Source organism: Lagenorhynchus albirostris, chromosome 15, assembly GCF_949774975.1.
Source record: "Lagenorhynchus albirostris chromosome 15, mLagAlb1.1, whole genome shotgun sequence".
NCBI classification, from domain to species: Eukaryota; Metazoa; Chordata; class Mammalia; order Artiodactyla; family Delphinidae; genus Lagenorhynchus; species Lagenorhynchus albirostris.
In genome coordinates, this window is record NC_083109.1 from 82925297 (window position 1) to 82945561 (window position 20265).

The 20265-nt window shown below is 43.6% G+C and overlaps 1 protein-coding gene and 1 long non-coding RNA gene across 8 annotated transcripts in view; one reads left to right on the forward strand and one right to left on the reverse strand.

Annotated features, from left to right (window-relative positions):
• Window positions 1–1149: 1149 nt before the first annotated feature.
• Window positions 1150–9608, forward strand: LOC132504809 (uncharacterized). Of its 2 annotated transcripts, none has more exons than XR_009535108.1 (2): window positions 1150–2481; window positions 7097–9608. It is a non-coding gene; the product is annotated as an uncharacterized LOC132504809 (long non-coding RNA). The 2 variants fall into 2 exon arrangements; XR_009535109.1 differs by having other exon boundaries at window positions 7100–9608.
• The window catches only part of RSPH10B (radial spoke head 10 homolog B), a 39973-nt gene continuing 21272 nt past the window's right edge, over window positions 1565–20265 (reverse strand). For 5 of the 6 annotated variants that reach the window (XM_060122406.1, XM_060122405.1, XM_060122410.1 and 2 more), the window contains 10 exons: window positions 19890–20079; window positions 18415–18529; window positions 17382–17461; window positions 17134–17282; window positions 10749–10856; window positions 9630–9773; window positions 8109–8234; window positions 6628–6727; window positions 3327–3525; window positions 1565–1845 (listed from right to left, as the gene is read on the reverse strand). In XM_060122406.1, coding sequence (XP_059978389.1) covers window positions 1671–1845; window positions 3327–3525; window positions 6628–6727; window positions 8109–8234; window positions 9630–9773; window positions 10749–10856; window positions 17134–17282; window positions 17382–17461; window positions 18415–18529; window positions 19890–20079 — 1386 coding nt within the window. In that variant the 3' untranslated portion in view covers window positions 1565–1670. The remainder of the gene's footprint in view (window positions 1846–3326; window positions 3526–6627; window positions 6728–8108; window positions 8235–9629; window positions 9774–10748; window positions 10857–17133; window positions 17283–17381; window positions 17462–18414; window positions 18530–19889; window positions 20080–20265) is intronic. The other variant, XM_060122409.1, reaches the window with a different exon arrangement.

Genomic DNA, 20265 nt, shown 5'->3' on the forward strand with positions numbered 1-20265 from the left:
CCCCACCTGCATGCTCACAACTGAGATTCAGCCTGGCAGGATTTGATTTAACTTTTGGTGGACTGGACATCCCAGAGTTTGGTTGAAAACTAGCCGGGCATGGTCTGGAAAAACCGATACCAACCCGGCCCTAATAGGAGCTCTCCACGGCCCCCCTGCACCCAGCCTGTGAGTTAGGGTGGAGCAGGGAAATGACTTCTCATCTATTTGCAGTTATTTTCATTGTCACCCGCTAATTCACAATCTCCCTTATGATTTCCTCTTACCCCGTGAGATACTTAAAATGGTATGTTTTAGTTTCCAGTGATCTCAGGCTTTCTTTACTGTGTGTTTATTGCTGACTTAGTAATGGCAGCAAAAATAGATCATGGTCTCTGATGTATTATTTGAAGTTGTTGCAGTTTTCAACCTAAAACGTAGTCACTGTTTTTGTCAGTGTTTATTCTCTGTTGCATCCTGGTTGCTAACTCTGTGTTAGTTCCAACTTTGTAGTTTGGTTGGTAAAATTACCTGTATCCTTACTACGTGTGTGTCTTCCTGATCTGTTTCTTCCCTCACGGTAGTATTCCCTGTAATTCTCTCTGCTCTTGCAAGGCTAGTATGTGCGATGTATGTGAGTAATGCGTCGCTTTGGTTGTTGGTCCTTTTATTGTTATCTTTATTTTTATCTGTATCATGCAGATGTTTGCTTTAAATTCTGTTCTGTCCTTAATATTGCTTGTTATTCCAGTCATCTTGTTTAGATTGTCCTGGTACATCTTTTTCTATATCTTTATTTTCATCCTTTCGATCTGGTTTTGTTTAAGATGTTTGCCTTGCAAAGAATAACATTGAAGTGAATTTCTGTTTTTTTTAAACCCAATCTAATTATTTATGGGATTTTGAAGGGGAGGAAAAGGTGAGTTAACCTGTTTGCTTGGTGATGACGGGTAGATTTGTACTTTCCCTGCCATCTTTTGCGTTTTCTGTTTCCATCCTTTTTTCCAACTTTATGTCAGATGATAGTATCCTTCCTTTTTGCTAGTTTGGAAGCTTTAGATTGTATTTTTATGCTTTTGGTGGTTACTCTTATATTTAACACAACTATTAGCTGTAACACTTTCCTAACAGACTTAAAGTATTCACTTAACTGCTGACTGCACAATCCTACATTGTTCGGCCTTTTGTCCATGCAGTGCTGTTTGCGATGCTGTGGGAATGGCTGGGAAAGGACCAGGGAAGAGGCCAGGTAAGAGGCAGCATGTGAAGGACAGGTAGGATGTGGGCACAGGGCGGTTACAAGGGGCAAAGGAGGTGTGCCAGGCTCAGGGGAGGAAGGCCTAAAGAAACGTTTAAACAACTTCACTCCCCACTGGTTTTATCAGATTCTAAATTTAATCATCCGTTTTATACTTGGATTTAAAAAAAAAAAACAATGAATACACACTCATTTAATACCCACATCTGTGTATTTTCATTCAGCTCAGTTGTCAAAACGCAGGCATTTCAGTGATCCAACCATATTAGAAACCCAAAACCCAGTGGGCCCAGGTAGTGGTATTTCAAGAAACACTTAGACAAGAAGTAAAACACACGTAATTTTATTGGGTAGGAAATTTGTTACAGGCTTTGGTTCTAAATTCCCTTCACACCTGCTTGTTCTTGTGGCTCATTTACAAACCCAGTGATGTCTACTTTTTCTTTTTCTTATTTGCAATGGATTTGCTGGACTGGGACACCACTGTGTCGTCTTTCAGGAGGCTCGGCATGAAATTCAAGGATGTGGCATGCACTGGTTCCTTGATCACAGTGATGGCGACCTCACAGTCTTGCCTTTTGGTCTCTTCCTCTCTCAAGCTGTTCAGCCTAACAAGAAGCAAACACAAGAAAGTATCTTTTTTTTTTTTTTTTGCGGTACGCGGGCCTCTCACTGTTGTGGCCTCTCCCCTTGTGGAGCACAGGCTCCGGACGCGCACGCTCAGCGGCCATGGCTCACGGGCCCAGCCGCTCCGCGGCATGTGGGATCTTCCCGGACCGGGGCACAAACCCGTGTCCCCTGCATCGGCAGGCGGACCCTCAGCCTCTGCGCCACCAGGGAAGCCCGATATCTTTTTTTGTCTTTGAAATTTCAAAACCGGTTTTTATGTTGTATGTGGTGTAAAGTAGTCCATACCTGGATCTCAACAGTTTCTGTGAACAGAACTAAACTGTCCTCACTTTGCCTGAAATAAAAAGTGGTGCAATAGCTAGATAGTTTAAGACAAAGTTTTCACACATCTAAGGTGACTTGTGACACACTTGTCTCTGAAGCAACTTAGCTAGTAAGTAGCCTTTTAAAATACTGTTGTAAAAAAATAAAATACTGTTGTAGCCGTTTCCCCTAAGTCTAATGCTCTCTTCCACAGACCAATGGGCTTGAGATGCCCTTTACAGAGGTCAGACATTTGCACTTGGGACTGACCTGTCTGCATGGAACTAAGCCTGGACAGTGGTTCTAGAAAGGTAAGTGTGCGGCCTTTGCTAGGTGCTCACCACACACCAAGCATTGTTCTCGATGCTTCACAAACACTAGCTCACTCAGTCCTCACAACAGTCCTACAAGGTATCACCTCCACCTTAAAGATGCAGAAACAGGCACACAGGGACAGACCTCACCAAGGTCACCCAGGTGATATAAGTGATGGGGCTGGGATGTGAACCTGGGCAGTCTGGATCTATGTCACGCTGCCTCCTTGTGGATGCCTGGGGATGCCTTAGACAACCAGGACAGAACTGGTGGCTACGGGTTCCCAGCTGCACATGAGGACGTGCCGCCCTTCGGGAGGCGGAGACTTTTTTTTTTAAATATATAATTTTAGATTATTTTATTCATTTTTTTTTTGGCTGCATTGGGTATTCGTTGCTGCATGCGGGCTTTCTCTAGTTGCAGCAAGCAGGGGCTACTCTTCATTGTGGTGCGCAGGCCTCTCGTTGCAGTGGCTGCTCTTGTTGCGGAGCATGGGCTCTAGGCGTGTGGGCTTCATTAGTTGTGGCACACAGCCTCAGTAGTTGTGGCTCACGGGCTCAGTAGTTGTGCCTCGTGGGCTCTAGAGCACAGGCTCAGTAGTTGTGGCACACGGGCTTAGTTGCTCCGTGGCATGTGGGATCTTCCCGGACCAGGGCTTGAACCCGTGTCCCCTGCATTGGCAGGTGGATTCTTAACCACTGCACCACCAGGGAAGCCCAGAGGTGGTAGACTTTTAATGAAAGTGTTTGGTACTGAAGCTTCCGGTGGCTACAAAGGACAGGAAAGAAAGATGCCCGAGAGCCGGGTGGGCGGGAGGGAGCCGAGGGGTTCACTGAGTTACCTCGCCTCCAGCTCCTCATTCTCCACCTTCCTCTGAAGGGCCGCCGCTTCATTACGTAGCCTGTTTTCCTTTACTTTCTCCTTGAGGGTTTCTTCGTGTTTATGTGCTTGGAAGAGAGTGTTCACAAAAAAGATGTACATGTTACTGATCCACATATTGAATTTTTCGTTTTGTTCATCCTTGGATTTTTCTTTTTCCGCTGGAAGAAAGTTTGATTAAAATGAGCATTAATACAGTCTTGCAATAACTCTGGGGTCTGTGTTCCAGTTCCCCAGTTCTGTCACTTCCTGTGCTGGGCTGAGTGTCCTCATCCCCCCATAAGGTGGGTGACACTGTGCTTCTCGTCGGCTTGTGAGGATTAAGGTAACTGCAAAATGCTTCAGGGACCACCTGGAACAAGGCTGGCGTCAGCTGACCACAGCCATGATTGTCAACACTTCCTTCAAGTCTCCTGGTACCCGTTATTTTTTTCCTAAATAGCTTAAATATTTTGGTTTTCTAAAATTAAAATCTTAGAAAATTTACAAGATTCCCATGTTTCAGAGAAAGAAAAAAAACTCTTGGCTTTTGCATACATTGTCTTTAAAGGCAGTTTTCACTAAGAAAATTTCATTTCATTTTATTTGTTTTGTTTGGCCATGCCACACAGCTTGCAGGATCTTAGTTCCCCCGCCAGGGATCAAATCCGCGCCCTCAGCAGTGAAAGCACAAGAGTCCTAACCACTGGACCTCTAGGGAATTCCAAGAAAATTTTAAGAAGGATTTTAACTCTGAATTGAGTAAGAAGGTAGGTAAAATTATTGACTTGGTAAGGAGTTGCTTCACATTTACTAAGGCCAGCAGATACACACTTTGGAATGTGTTTAATATAGTTGATTCCAGGAAGATAATGCTTTGGATAGTTCTATAATATCAATAAGACTGGGGATCTTTCAAGAGAGCAGTTGTTTTTTGACTGTGTCTACAGCTTGGGCTGATCTGCTGTTTGATGGCAGTGATGGGAGAGGAGTATGGGCACAGGTACTCTGTAAGCGTAGCATTCTGTGACCAATCTACCCTCCATCCCAGGAGCCACTGTGAAGGGCCCAAGAGTGGAAGACGCATGCGGAGAACCTTGATGCTGGTGCCAAATTTTTTTTTTTACTATTTATTTATTTATTTATTTTGGCTGCTCTGGGTCTTCGTGGCAGCACACGGACTCTTAGTTGCAGCATGCATGTGGGATCCAGTTCCCTGACCAGGAATCGAACCCAGGGCCCCTGCATGGGGAGCGCGGAGTCTTACCCACTGGACCACCAGGGAAGTCCCGCCAAGTGCCAGATTTTACAAGGACTAAGAGAAATGAAAACATATCCATAAAGACTTGCACACCCGTGTTCACAGCAGCATTACTCCTGATAGCCAGAAATGGAAACCACCAAGCCGTCCATCAACTGATGAGCAGATAAAATGTGGTGTAGCCACACAGTGGAATACTACTCAGCAATACAAAGGAACAAAATACTAATATGTGCTACAACATGAACGAATCCCAAAATAATTATAAGTGAAAGAAGCAGATGCAAGAGAATACGATTCCATTTCTAGGAAATGTCCAGAAAAGGCAAATCCATGGAGAAAGTAAGTCAGTGGCACCAGGTGGCCCACAGGCACCCCCCAGGGCTCCAGGCACCTCACCCACACATACCTCCCCCCTGTGGCCAGCTACCTGTGGTGGTGAGAGTGAGCTCTGGCAGGTGACTAGTGAGCGCACACAGAAAGCTGGCCCAAATCTGTGGGCCACGGAAGGACCACAAATTCCAGCTTTAGCACCGACGTTGGGAAAGCAAGGTACATGAAAAGGTGCTCAGCATCACTGATCATCAGGGAAATGCAAATCAAAACCACAGTGAGACGGACTTATATACACTACCAGATATGAAACAGATAGCTGGTGGGAAGCAGCCGCATAGCACAGGGAGATCAGCTCAGTGCTTTGTGACCATCTAGAGGGGTGGGATAGGGAGGGTGGGAGGGAGATGCAAGAGGGAACAGATATGGGGACATATGTATATGTATAACTGATTCACTTTGTTATGAAGCAGAAACTGACGCACCATTGCAAAGCAATTATACTCCAATAAAGATTTTTGGAAAAAAAAACAACACAATGAGAGGGAATTCCCTGGAGGTCCAGGGGTTAGGACTTTGCGCTCTCAGTGCCGAGGGCCCAGGTTCAATCCCTGGTTAGGGAACTAAAATCCCACAAGCCACGAGACAAGGCCAAAAAAAAAAAAAAAACACCAACTCACACCTGCTAGAATGGCTTGCTTCAAAAAGAAGAGAGATGCTGTCAAGGATGTGGGAAAACAGGACCCTTGTACGGTTTTGGTGGGATTGTAAATTGGTACAACCAGTATGGAAAACAGTATGGGTTTCCTCAAAAAATAAAAAAAGAACTACCCTATGATCCAGCAATTCCACTTCTGGGAATATATCCAAAGGAAATGAAGACACTATGTCAAAGAGGTAGCTGCATCATCACATTCACAGTGGCACCATTTACAACAGCCAAGACAGGAGACGGCCTAAGTGTCCCTCAACAGATGAATGGATAAAGAAGAGGTATATATACACAATGGAATAGTACTCAGCCATAAAAAGGAGGAGAGCCTGCCATTTACAACACCATGGATGGACCTTGAGGGCATTACGCTAAGTGAAGTAAGTCAGAAAGAGACATACAAATACTGTATGATCTCACTTATAAGTAGAATCTATTTTTTAAAAATACAAACATATAAAAAGAGATCAGATATGTGGTTACCAGAGGAGGGAGATGGGGGACACTGGAGGAAGGTGGTCAAAGGTACAAACTTCCAGTTGTAAGGTATAAGGATGTAACGTACAACACGATGACTGTAGCTAACACTGCTGAATGATGTATGTGGAAGTTGTTAAGAGAATAAACGCTAAGTGTTCTCATCACAAGAAGAACTGTTTTTGTATGTATTTATGAGATGATAGATGTTAACTAAACGTATTGTGGCCATCATGTCACAATACATGTAAGTCAAGTCATTATGTTGTACACCTTAAACTTACACAGTACTGTATGTCAGTTATATCTCAATAAAACGGGGGAAAGAAAAGGGTTAGATCAATGCCTTGAAAGGGAACTCTGTCAAGCCAGGGGGCAGAGTTGGGAGCAGCTGTCCCAGCCTAATTATGTTTTAAAAGATGGTTGTACATTTTTATAAATGTTAAATCATTTATAAGCAACAGTTTGCTAATACCAAAGTTTTATTATTAAAATACTCACCATTTTGAGATAAAAGAAAGGTTCGCTCCTTTCCTGGAGATTTAAAGTTCATTTTGGAAGTTTTTCCATCACTTAGAGACTTCTTGATCTTGGGCTTTTTCTTTTTTAAAAAAAAAGAGAAAAATCATAAAGCAAAATATAACTTCTGCATCATTATGGACTAAAACTAATTTTCTACATTATAAATAATTAGAAAAGTATTAGTGAGGCCATTATCTTTATGCTAATTTGACTATTTTTAATCTGCCTAAAATTTGACTTTTTAACCTGTATATTCGTCCTGTTAAGGAAATGAATAACAGAGCTATTGTATTTGCTGGAAGGCTTCCCCAGGAAACCAAAGACTAGAAAATACTCCCTGGGCCTGTTGGGAAAGTATTAATCCATCTCTTAGTGGCTTTAATTACTATATATATATATAAAACCATATATCAATACATGCTGTTTACGCCTACATTTTTATCTCCAGTAGATCTCACCCTTGAACTCCAGACTTTGTCTCCAGCTGCCACTTGCTGTCACCACGTGGATGTCTCATCAGGCACCTTAAGTCTGACATGCCCAAACCCAACCCTTTAATTTCACCCCTAAAACTCATCTCCCCCTCAAACCCCAGTCCTCCCCTTCATGATAAATGGCAGCTCTGTTCTTCCAGTCGTTCAGGCCAAAAAAACCCTTAGAATCATCTTTGCCTTCTCTTTCCCTCTCAAACTCCACAGCCTTCAAAATACATGCAGATAATTCCAAGAGCTTCCTTACGGGTTTGTCAACAGCAAAGCCATCGTGAGCTTACTGAACCCCCTTCCTTGCTCAGGGCCCCCTCCCGGCCGGGCACTGCCTCACTCAGTGCATCTTCTGGGCCACGCCGACGTGGCTACACCTGCTGCTACACCCCTTCCAACACCCCAGAGGTGCTCCCGCCTCAAGGCCCCCGCACAGGACAGTCTCCTCCCAGCTGCGCTCAAGTGTGGCTTCATCCAAAGACCTTCCCTTCCCACCCCACCCTGTCTCTCAGTCTCCACCGCCTGCCTCGCTTTCCACCGCATCACTGATCCCTCCCAATTGTGTAAAGAAGTATAGCACTGCGGTAACGGGTGTAAATCCTGGAGTCGAACTGCCTGCGTGCAAACCCCCAGCTCCACTGCTTACCAGTTCTGTGACAGTGGGCAAGTTACTCGACCTCTGTGCCTCAGTTCCCCCTTGGAGCCGATGAAGCACCTACAAGTCGTCTGGGCATTAAATGAGTGGACCCCTGGGAAGTGCGTAGCACCTGGTAAGCACCCCGAGGGCGTTCACTCTTCCTGTTCTTCACGTGTCACTACGTCCCTCTCTCCCCCGGAATGTGATGCCCACGAGAGGACAGGCTTTCTGTTCCCGCCAGAACCCTGGCACCAGAAGAGCCCTCACCATATAGCAGGTGCGCAGCAGCGGTAGATCCCATGGCCGCGGCACTGTTTTCATGGGTAGCTGTGAATACAAACCTCTGATTGCCTTATCTTGCTCATGTCAAGCAAGACTCCTAACTTGCTTGAAGACGACTTAGTGTTGCCGTCCTGCACCTCAGATTCCTGGCTTCTTAGAGCACTTGGACTCCTGTTCTGGGTGTTCTGATCAACGACAAACACATAAGAGGATTTCTGTTTTCCGTGGAGATACACGTGTACGTGATTTTAACGTGGTATAATTGAGTTACAATGACCTGCACATAACGCGCACTATGACGGTGAGTTTCGATGTGTCTACACCTGTGAAACCATCGCCTCAGAGAGTGGACGTATCCATCACCCCAGGTTTCCTGTGCCCCAGGAAGCCCTCTTCCCTCATCCTCGGGCAACTACTTACCTGTTTTCTGTCACTACAGATCACTTGGCATTTCTAGAATTTTATGTCATTGGAATCACAGCGGTATGTATCCTCCTCTGTCTGGCCTCTTTCACCCAGCATAATTAATGCACCCATGCTGTTGGCATGTGTTAGGAGTTATTTCACTGCTGGCTCATCCCCGTTGTATGGTTATAATAGGACTTGTTTATCTTGATGGATGTGCGGGGCCAGATTGGAAACCAGACGTGAACTTGATCGGATGGTTCCTGAGGCTGTCCCCGAGGCCAGCGTGTCCGTGTGTGGTTACTGGAGCCCACGTGCTGCCATCCACGCAGGCATGGATGAGTTTAAGGTGGACATGACCCAGCCCCAGCCTGTGGCCAGGCTCTCGGATGACCTGGAGGGGGCGTATCTGCTGATCGGGTGGACTGGGTGCTACTGAAGTTGAACCTGCACGAGGGTCCAAGGCACATCCTGGGACTCGTGGTCAGAGGTGCTCCTTAGATGACCAACAGTGAGAGGTCTCCCTGAGTGAGCAGCTCTGGCGAGTTTCCCAGCTGGGGTTTCCGCTGGCCCCCAACACTCTCCCTTGTGGCTCCGAATGAAGGACTCAACGATCAGAAACCCTTCCAGCCCACTACCCTGAAACCCCCGCTCCATCTGACCCAGCGGCTAGATCTTTCGGTCAACGGCCCACGCTGTCCCTGCTCCCCCAGGGCTTTGGCGTGAAGCCCAGTGTCCAGCCCCACGAGCAGGTCCTGTCCTCTGGGACGCGCCCAGCATCCTGCACACGCTCGGGAGCTGTTCCTTGGCATCTGTGCTCTGTGACGAGCGATCCACTCTTGTAAACACTAGATCATGGGATGAAACGTTTCATAAAAACCACCTCAGATGCCGTAGGCCTCGTGGTCAAGCCAGGGGAGCCCCACACCCCTGAGGGTGTCGGTAGGCCCTCTGACACTCATTACGTATTTCCACTGTCATAGGTCATGACCAGAAAATACATTTTCCCTAATGTAGAAAAAAGACAATACACTCCTTTCAGAATGTGAAAAGAAGTCTTAAATAAGTTATTGCCTGAAGGGTTACAAAAGCCCAAGATAGTCTTGATGATGGTTTAACCATTCCAGAATAAAACCCATTCTTTACTCTGTAAATTCTAAGATATTATTTGTTACCTGCTTTATCATTGTATAAGTGCTTCCAGCTTTGTTTCCAGACAAGTCATCATTTGGAAAATTTAAATAGAATTTAGTCGATTGGTTAGTAACAGAGATGAGTGCGAAGCTTAACAGAGCTTCAAAGAATTCCAGGAAAACCAGCTGAAATAGAAGAAAATATAAAGGGTCTTATTCATCCTGACACACCTCGAGGTGGACCAGCAGTTCTTCTGGGTGTTTGTTCTCCAGAAAGTACCACCTTGTTCAACACTCAGGCATCATGGGCGCACACCAGTTTGCAATAAAAACTACAGCATTTAAAAGATCTGTGAGGACGTATATTCTCTCCTTAGCTTGTAAGTCATTTTTCTATTTGCCGGAAACATTTTATTTTATATTAGCTAATTGAGGACAGTCACTTTCAGAAGTATTTCTTTTTTTCTTGGACAGCTAGAGAAGTGGCACCTGTTAAGAGTTGGTGCTGAATAGCTAAGCCCTCTGGAGATGCTGGGATAGGGTGAACATATTTTGTACGTAAGGAGGATATGAATGGGGAGGGGCGTTGCAAAGGGAAGACTGTTACGGTTTGAACTGTGCCTCCCAAAAAAGAGTTGGAGTCCTGTCCCCCAGTATGCTCAGATTTACAGATAATCGAGCTAAAGTGAGGCCGTTAGGGTGGGCCCTAGTTCAGTGTGGCGGCTGTCCTTACAAGAAGAGGGAAATTTGGACCCACAGACAGAAACATAGAAGACAATGTGAAGAGACATGGGGAGCAGACAACCTCTACAAGCCAAGGAGAGAGGCCTGGAGCAGATCCTTCCCCACAGCCCTCAGAAGGATCCAATTCCAGCAACACCTTGATTTCCGACTGTCAGCCTGCAGAACTACAGGCAAGATATGCATTATATAAGCCAGAAACAGGTGGCAGGGGCGGAGGTTAGCAAGTACAAATGTCCTGAGGTAGGGGTGTGGTGGGCGTATTCAGGGAACAGCTAAGCGGCAGGTGTGACTCAGTGTCAGACGTGGACCCAGAGAGGTGGCCGTGCTGGCGCCATTGGTGCCAATCCAATCTTGGTGTCCAGCTAGAGCAAACGGCCTGAGTTGGATCTGTACCGTTGGTGACACCAGTTTACAAACCTCAAGTTTAAAGTTGCTGTCAATCCCATCATGCATGAAAGGATTATCCTCTGCTATGACCTCCACAAATTTTCTTGCTGTTAATTCTTTATTTATCATTTTAAATCTCTGTAAAAGAAACAACCAATCAAATCATAATGGCCGATAATTACAAACAGCTATATATTTTTAAAGTTAGTTTATACCAATACAGCACTTTAAGGAGATGGTCTAGAAATAAGTATCTTAAAAACTGGTAATTTTGAAAAGCATTCTGGATTAACATTGGTATTTACCTCTCTACTCCTTCCCTAATCCCTCTAAGACAACAGTAAAGATTTTTTTAGAGGCATAAACATAGGACAGAGAACGGGAGAGTGGATGACCCAGATGTGAGAGATCAACACAGCTCTACTGGTGGGAAAGCGCTGGACTAATGAATGGGCTTAGCAGAACAAGGAGCTGAGAGCTCAGGGAGGCAAGAGGCAAGTCGAGTCCAGTCGGAACTCAGGAAGGAGTCAGCTCTGAAAGCCGTGCTACAGGTAAGGCTGAACACAGGAAGACTCCCAGAAAGTCTAGGTGAAGACCCTTTCCGCATCTAGACTGAAAACAGAAGGTTGACTCGCTGGAGATACTGAACCACAGTGCATTTGGCTCCCCTAAAGTCACAGTCCTGCTGAAAACAAGAATTAGGGGAACGTGCACGTTGGTAGGGCCCTCCCTTCACACTGACCCTTCCCTCCACTCTGTTCTAAGAACTATGAAAACCAGGTTCATATCCCCCAGGCAGGAGTTAGGAGAAATCCTCCCCTGGAAAATCGAACATCCAAGAGAAAAGCTCTGTCAACCACAGGCTGGTGGAGGGTCTTCCCTGGCAGTCCGGTGGTTAAGACTCCACACTTCCAATACAAGGGGTTTGGGTTCACTGCCTGGTCAGGGAACTAAGATCCCACATGCCACACGCCACAGCCAAAAAGACAAAACTGTGGGCTGGGGAGGAGAAAGGGGAGAGGTGGGGCAGTTTCCTGGCTTGGTTACTCCACAGTGAAACCTCATCTTTGACAAGTGCCACTCATCCACATGAACTTCCAATCAGCCTTTATTTATTTTATTTTATTTTATTTATTTTTTTATTTTTGGCTGCGTTGGGTCTTTGTTGCTGTGCTTGGGCTTTTCTCTGGCTGTAGCGAGCAGGGGCTACTACTCTTTGTTGCGGTGCGCGGGCCTCTCATTGTGGTGGCTTCTCTTGTTGCGGAGCACGGGCTCTAGGCACATGGGCTTCAGTAGTTGTGGCACATGGGCTCAGTAGTTGTGGCTCGCGGGCTCTAGAGCGCAGGCTCAGTAGTTGTGGCGCACGGGCTTCGTTGCTCCGTGGCATGTGAGATCTTCCCGGACCAGGGCTGGAACCCGTGTCCCACTGTGCCACCAGGGAAGCCCCCATTCAGCCTTAGAGTGCCACAGTCCTATCTATGAGTGGACAGCCAAGTTTCACCACACATGCTATGGGGAAAGCCTTAATATAAAAGCCAGAGAACAAAACCAACAGAGGTGGGGAAGGGAGATCTGGACTTGGAAGGAACAGAGGCAATGTAAAAAGCCGAGGAAAAAAAAATTCCATTTAGCTCCCCCACCCCCAATTCATTTCTTCAGTGGAATAAGAGAGATTGCATCCATGTTTTAAAAACAAGCAAAATGCTTAAAAAAGAGTCAAAGGATTAGAAATTTAATAGCAGAAACTCACATAGAAGGGGAAAGATAATGCAGGAAATCTCTCCTAAAGGAGAACAAAAAATAACAAAGATATGGATGGTCAGAGAGAAAAGACTAAAATAAAATTAAATTGGTCCAGGAGGTTTGACACCCATGTTCCACAAAAAGGATGGAGCAAATGGAAGGCAGGAAATCTGAACAAGTAATTCCAGAGCATTTTGCAGGACTGAAGGGCACAGGTTTCCAACGTTAAAGCTCACGAAATAAACATAAAAAGACAAATACCAAAGCTGCATCACTGTGAAATTTCGGAACAAGGATAAAAGTAGATTGTAAAATATTTCAGCAAGGAAAAGAACTTACATCAAAATGATTGAGAAGCAACAGTAATCAAGACAGTGTGGTACTGGTAAGAGGATAAACATACAGATAAATGAAATACAATTGAGAATCCAGAAATAAAGCCATACATCTATGGCCAACTGATTTTTGACTAGAATGCCAAGACCAATCAATAGAGGGAAAAACAGTCTTCTCAACAAATGGTGCTGGGACAACTGGGGATCCACACACACAAAAATTGTTGGACCCCCTACCTCAGACCATATACTGTAGAAAAATTAATTCAAAATGACCTAAAAGTGAGAGAGAAAACTCAGAAGACAACATAGAGTTTAGTCTTCATGATCTTGGATTGACAATGGATTCTTTTTTTTTTTTTTACATCTTTATTGGAGTATAATTGCTTTACAGTGGTGTGTGACAGTGGATTCTTAGACTTAACACCAAAGGCACAAGTGAGAAAAGAAAAAAATAGATAATTGGACTTCATCAGAAACCAGCAAAAACAGAAGGTTTTAAATAAGAGTCTCATAACATAACATACTCAAATGTTCAGGTTTCAGTGGGAAATCACTGACTCATGGTGCCAATAGCCAGGAAGATATCAAACTGAATGAACAAAGACAATCAACATATGCCAACACCAAGATGACAGAGGACACAGAATTAAGTGACAAAGATTTTAATTAAAATGCTTAAATGAGCCATTACAAACAGGCTTGAAACAAATGGGGGAAAAAAGAAAGTCTCAGCAAATGAATGGAAGAAATGAAGCACTAAATGGAAATTTTAGAACCAAAAACTATAATAATTAAATTAAAAGCTCAATAAATGGGCTCAACAGCATAAAGAAAGGGATAGGAGAAAGAATCAGTGAACCTGAAAATGGAATAATAGAAATTATCCAACCTGAACAACAGAGAGAAAATAGACTGAAAAAAAAAAACAGACTCAGGGACCCATGGGCCTATAATAAAAGATCTAACATTCATGTTATCAGAGTCACAGAAGGAAAGGAGAAAGAAAGGTGGGTCGAAAAAGTACATGAATAAATAAGGGCTGAAAACTTCTTAAACTTGATAGAAACACAAACCTACAGATCTAAGAATTTGAGTGAATCCCACATAAGATAAACCCAAAGAAATTCCCATCAAGACACACGTCAAACTTCTGAAAACTAAAGACAAAGAGAAAAGTCTTGAAAGTGACAGTGAAACGACACCTTCCTATCATGGAAAAAATTCACATGACGGCAGATTTCTCATCAGAAAGCACAGGAGCCAGAAGGAAGTGGCACAGCATTTTCCAAGTGCTGAAAGAGGACTTTCAACTCAGAATCCTCTTGCCAGAGAAAATGTCCTTCAGGACTGAAGGGGAATTAAGACATTCTCGGATGAAGGCAAACTAAGAACTGGTTGCTAGCAGACCTACCTGAAAAGGATGGCTGGAGAAAATTCTCTAAATAGAAAGGAAATGATAAGGAATCAGGAACTTCAGGAAGGAAGAACAAATATTGTAAGCAAAAATAGGGATCGGTACAATACACTTTCCTTTTCCTCTTGAGTTTTATAAATTATATTTGGCAGTTAAAGCAAAAATTATACTACTATCTGATGTGGTTCTAAAGGTAGGCAGAGGAAATATCAATTATATTATAAATGGTAGGGGGTAAAAAGATGTAAAGGGAAGTAAGGGTTTCTGTACTTCACTCGAATTGGTCAAATGATGACACCATTAGACTGTGATAAGTCTATTATATTTATAGATACTCAAAACAACACTATTAGATCAATCAAAATGAAATTCTAAAAAATGTTTAAGTAACCTACGGGAAGGCAGGAAAAAGAAAACAAAAACAGAACAAACAAAAATCGAAAAACTAAATGGCAAACTTACACCTAACAAACCAATTATATTAAACGTCCATGTTCTAAATACACCAGTTGAAAGACAGATACTGGCAAGTATTGCTGGTGGGACTATAAGATGATCCAGCCACGCTGAAAAATAGTTTGGCAGTCTTTTAAAAAAAAAATGAGACAAATACTCACCATATAACTCAGTAATTGCCGCCTGGGGCGTTTATCCCATAGAAATCAAAACTTGTCCACAGAAAAACCTGTCCACAGTTGTTCATACTATATATATATTTTTTTTTTTGCGGTACGCGGGCCTCTCACTGTTGCGGCCTCTCCCGCTGTGGAGCACAGGCTCCGGACGCGCAGGCTCAGTGGCCATAGCTCACGGGACCAGCTGCTCCGCGGCATGTGGGATCCTCCCGGACCGGGGCACGAACCCGTGTCCCCCGCATCGGCAGGCGGCCTCTCAACCACTGCGCCACCAGGGAAGCCCCTGTTCATACTATATTGATTCTACAGCCACAAACTATAAACAACCCAAATGTCCATTGACAGATGGATGCATAAACAAATCACGGTATATCCATCGAATGGAATGCTATTCAGCAGTAACAGAGAGCGAACTATTTATACCTGCAACGACATGGATGAATCTCAAAATGACTATGCTGAAAGAAGCTACACCAAGAGAAAACAGAGAAAAGAGATACAGAGGATATAGTATTATAAACTATTTTAGCTACAGTCCCAGAGTGAAAAAATGGTTCTGAAGCAATGATTAAACAAGTAATAGTGGAAATTTTTTTAAAAACTGATGAACAACATTAATCCATGGAGTCAAGGTAGCAGGTAGCAAGTTGGAGAGATTCTTACTGGCCAAATATGGGACAATTTGACCATGGGGGATGGAGGGAAGACTGCAGTGGATTGAAACACATCAAATATGTGTAAGCCCAGGAGTTATAATGATATTTTCAAAAGCTCATTAGTCACTGTTGAAGAACTGCCAGGATATCAACTCATTCTGAAAATTAATAAAGGGAAAAATTGAGCACTTATCCTTCCTTTCCTGTGTATTTCAGAGTCATCAGATAGCTGATGAGGTAAAGTTCTTCTTTATATCGGATTCATAGCTAAGAAATGCAGATGGAATGATAGAAAATTACTACTGTGGGACCCTTAAGGAAATAACAGATGTCAGCAATGACTGTCAGGGCTACTCGAACCACTAGTGAAAGGTTTATGGGGAACGTTGAAATGGAAGGATTCTGCTGACACCATATGACCCACTGGTTGATCTCAGCATCACTAAAAGGGAGCATCCCTGACGTGACACAACAGGAATTAGCCAGAAGCACCTGCAGCTTTGTCAGGAAACAAACAAAACCTGAGGGACTTCCCTGGTGGTGCGGTGGTTAAGAATCCACCTGCCAATGCAGGGGACACAGGTTTGAGCCCTGGTCCGGGAAGATCCCACATGCCACGGAGCAACTAAGGCCGTGCACCACAACTACTGAGCCCACGTGCCTAGAGCCTGTGCTCCACAAGAGAAGCCACCACAATGAGAAGCCCATGCACCACCACAAAGAGTAGCCCGCGCTCGCCACAACTAGAGAAAGCCTGCGTGCAGCAGTGAAGACACAACACAGCCAAAAATAATAAATAAATAAAAATTAAAAAGTTTTTTAAAACAAAATCTAATCAAGCTTCTAATTCTAGTGACCACTTTGATGGAAATAAAGGGGAAAAGGAACACCTGTCATCAACTCTCTGAGGATGCAGCCAACCAAAACTGAAGTCTGACCAGTCAGTCTACAGGGACAAATGGCCTCATTTCATCAATAATAAGGGACCACGGAGAAGAGGGAAAGTGAATAAACAGCTGTATAATATTCCATCCCCAAAAACCACGTACTTCAAAAAATTATTTCCTATCAATACTAGTTTTTCGTATATATGACATTTAAATTTGTAAAACCAGTTTTTTGTATACATGTGACACTTAAATTTTTTTAAATCACTCTATCCCCTATTAGTTTTATCCTTTATCTACCCACAAGTATAAATTTAAAATATCATGAAAGAAAAACTACCAAGAATATAAGAATATTGTATAAATTAGATATTCTCACTATTTTCCAAACTAATAACTTTCTTAAATCACTTTTCTGATGAACAGTAGTTTTTTTTAAGTGACATCCATCCCCCCCACCTTCCCTTACAGGGAAAGGTCTGCATCAGTAAAGATGCTGGAGGCCCCGCCGACCATACCCCTCCCCCCTGGTTGGGAAGCCCATTGGGCACAAGCTCCTTCTGTTTCTCTTCCTTCCACTATCACAGGCCATTAGAGTTACTCTCCTCTGCTGATGGCTACGAAAATTTCTCTCAGACCTTCACCTTGTTCCTTGCACATCACAGCTAGAATATTTTGCCTTTCTTAAATTAAAATCAAAGTACCTATAAATATAAAGCCAGTACCAGCCATGAGTGGTTACCTTCAACATCCAGAGGAAGTGTCTCATGTCCATTGTGAGCTCATGCGGAGGGGCTGCGTTTGGTCTGCAGTAAACTGTGTAGATCTCCCAGCACTTATCCACGTAATTCATTGAATAGAGTGTCCGGTGGGCCTCGCAGAATAAACTGCCTAAAGATGTAATGGAAAAATAAACATTCAAAAGATGATTACAAAACTCTATTTTGGAAAATATTATGGTAAATATAATCCTATTGGTTTTGTATTTACCTTTTACACGGCAGGCATTTGGGCGAATGTTCTCATTCATCAGTTTTGTAAAACACAAAAAGAGTGATGGGCTTCTGTCTCTGTGATTAAGAAGACACCATAATCACTGCTCCTTCCAGGAGGTGGAACTTAATTCCCCTCCCCTTGAGTATGCAGTGGGCTTAGTAACTGGCTTCTAACAAGTAGAGTACAGCAAGGGGAAAATAGTAAGTCTGCAGTAGAGAAACCGGGCTGACAGCACTTAACCACGTGATCAAGGTTAACCTCCCCAGTAATGAGACAGATCGACATCATTTACCTGATAGGATGGTATTCTTCCCCCAAACTCATAACCTCAGTGTGATGATGAAAAAAAATCAGAAAATTGAAATCGAGGGGCATTTTACAAAATAACTGACCAATATTCTTCCGAAGTGTCATGGTCATAAAAGACAAACTATCACAGCTGTAGGGGACTAAGGAGATGTGATAAATACAAGGTGGGATCCTGGATTCGGTCTTGAAACAGAAAAGGGAAAAAACTCAGGAAGTCCTAAAAAAATCTGTAATTTAGTTAATGGTGTTGTAGCAATGTTAATTCCTTAATTTTGATAAGTGTACCATGGTTCTGTAAGATGTAGTAATTAGGGGAAGCTGGATGAACGGTATATAGGAATTCTCTGTGTTATGAGAATTGCGTTGGTGACACTCTGTAAATCAACAATTATTTCAAAATAGTTTTTTTTTTTTTAAAGATACAATATCAATTTTGCTCTGAGAAAGATAGGAAATTTTGGTCTAAGGAAGAGCTGGTGGTAACTATTTCTGAATAAAAACTTGAGGGCTATGTGCAGAATTGAAACATGACCCACGTCAGAAGGGTTTTCAAAATTTAATCTTGTTTCTCGCGGTTTTGTGGTTAATATTTGTGGAAAACTTTTGTTTCTGATCCTTCAAGAGTATGAAAAATAATATCGAAGAAAAAGGAACAATATCATAACAATCCTATGAGCTCAGCCCTCATCCTATCATGGGGTCCAGAAGGAGTACTTACTGGTATTCTTTGTGATGGATGTGGTAAGCCAACTCCAGGAGGTAATTCAAAAATGTTGTCAAAAGTATTGTTGTAAATGGAGAATGAATTTCTTCAACTGGTATGTCCTTATTGGCTAAAACAAGAAAATTGGGGAGGATGCCTGGTGGTCTCTAGAACCTTCTATCTTATTTGCTCCTGGTACACAACTCAAAGAACTGAATACAATGGAGTACACCTTTTTCCTAGAGACTACCCTGAACAGCATATAAGCGTCCACCTAAAAATTAAGGTCCACATGAAAGAGCTCCATCTGGTCACTTTACAAGAAACTTACAAGATACCTTGTCCTGGTGTTTTTCAAAGTGGTCTGAGCCACAGTCTGATTAACGCTGCTAATTCTAAGTGAAGTTTGAAGTGTGTTTCAGACACTGAAATTTGAAGTAAATAGGCGTTAGGTCTAACATCAAGAAGGTGATCTGAGGCCTTCCAGCCTGCCTGCCTGCCACAATTCAGCTGAAAGGAATAAAGCCTTCAAAGTTGTTAATTTTACTGCAGGGACTTTTCAACTTGAAATCAAGCCCAAGCCCAAGATTATCTAAAGCCTTTTCTTTCTTTTTTTTTTTTTTAAATTTATTTATTTATTTCTGGCTGCATTGGGTCTTCATTGCTGCACGCGGGCTTTCTCTAGTTGCGGTGCACAGGCTTCTCATTGCGGTGGCTTCTCTTGTTGCAGAGCACGGGCTCCAGGCGTGCGGGCTTCAGTGGTTGTGGCGCACGGGCTCAGTAGTTGTGGCTCGCGGGCTCTAGAGCGCAGGCTCAGTAGTTGTGGCGCACGGGCTTAGTTGCTCCGCGGCACGTGGGATCTTCCCGGACCAGGGCTCGAACCCATGTCCCCTGCATTGGCAGGCAAATTCTTAACCTCTGAGCCACCAGGGAAGCCCTCTAAAGCCTTTTCTAGGCTATTCCAAGCCCTCCCTGATCCTCTCTGCTTGTGACCTGACAACTGGACGGTTTGGGGGCTTTTTTTTTTTTGAGGGGGGGCGGATTGTTGTTGTTGTTTTCTCAGGGATAGGCAGGCTTCTCTGTAAAGGGCCAGACGGTAAATATTTTAGGCTCTGTGGGCCAGCCTCTGTCACAGCCACTCAGCTCTGCTGGTGCAGGGCAAAAGAAGCCACGGACAAGATGACAACAAATGAGCATGGCTGTGTTCCAATAAAACTTTATTTACAAGAACACGCAGTTGGGCTGGATTTGGCCCACGGGCCGACTTTGCTGCCCCTGCTAGAGATGGTCTTTAACTGTTGCTGTTATTTCATGAGATCCTCTCCTCAGTCATGTTTTAAGCACCCTGGGAACACAACCATGTATTGCTTTCTGGAACACCTCTCCCAACATCTGCCTTCCTCACTCCCTTAACATTTCCTAACTGGTGTCAGGGTGCTGTGATGTTATACTGCTCTTTAAACCAGATGCGAAGGATGTGGAATACTCACCACTTAGTACCCTGTCCATATCGGCGAGGGTTATTTTATGATGATGGAATTTGCAGTCTTTTAGAAACCTCCAGAAGTGAAGCTTTGTCATCAGAAAGGTGTTATCCAGAGAGTGATCACATCCTAGGCTGCTGTAGAAGCTATAGATTCTTCTTAGTTCTGTAATATTTCTTAAGATAGCATATTCTACCTGAAAAGGGAAAGCCACACATATCTTCATCTTACCTGATAAGAACAAAGGTAAAAGAAAACCTGTTTTCTAAATTAAACGAGGTAACACATGCAATAGCATTTACCTCTTACCACTGTAAGAGCTCAATAAATGTTATATTCTCCCCACCCATCCCCAGGTCAGTAACGTGCAATTTCTGAGTAA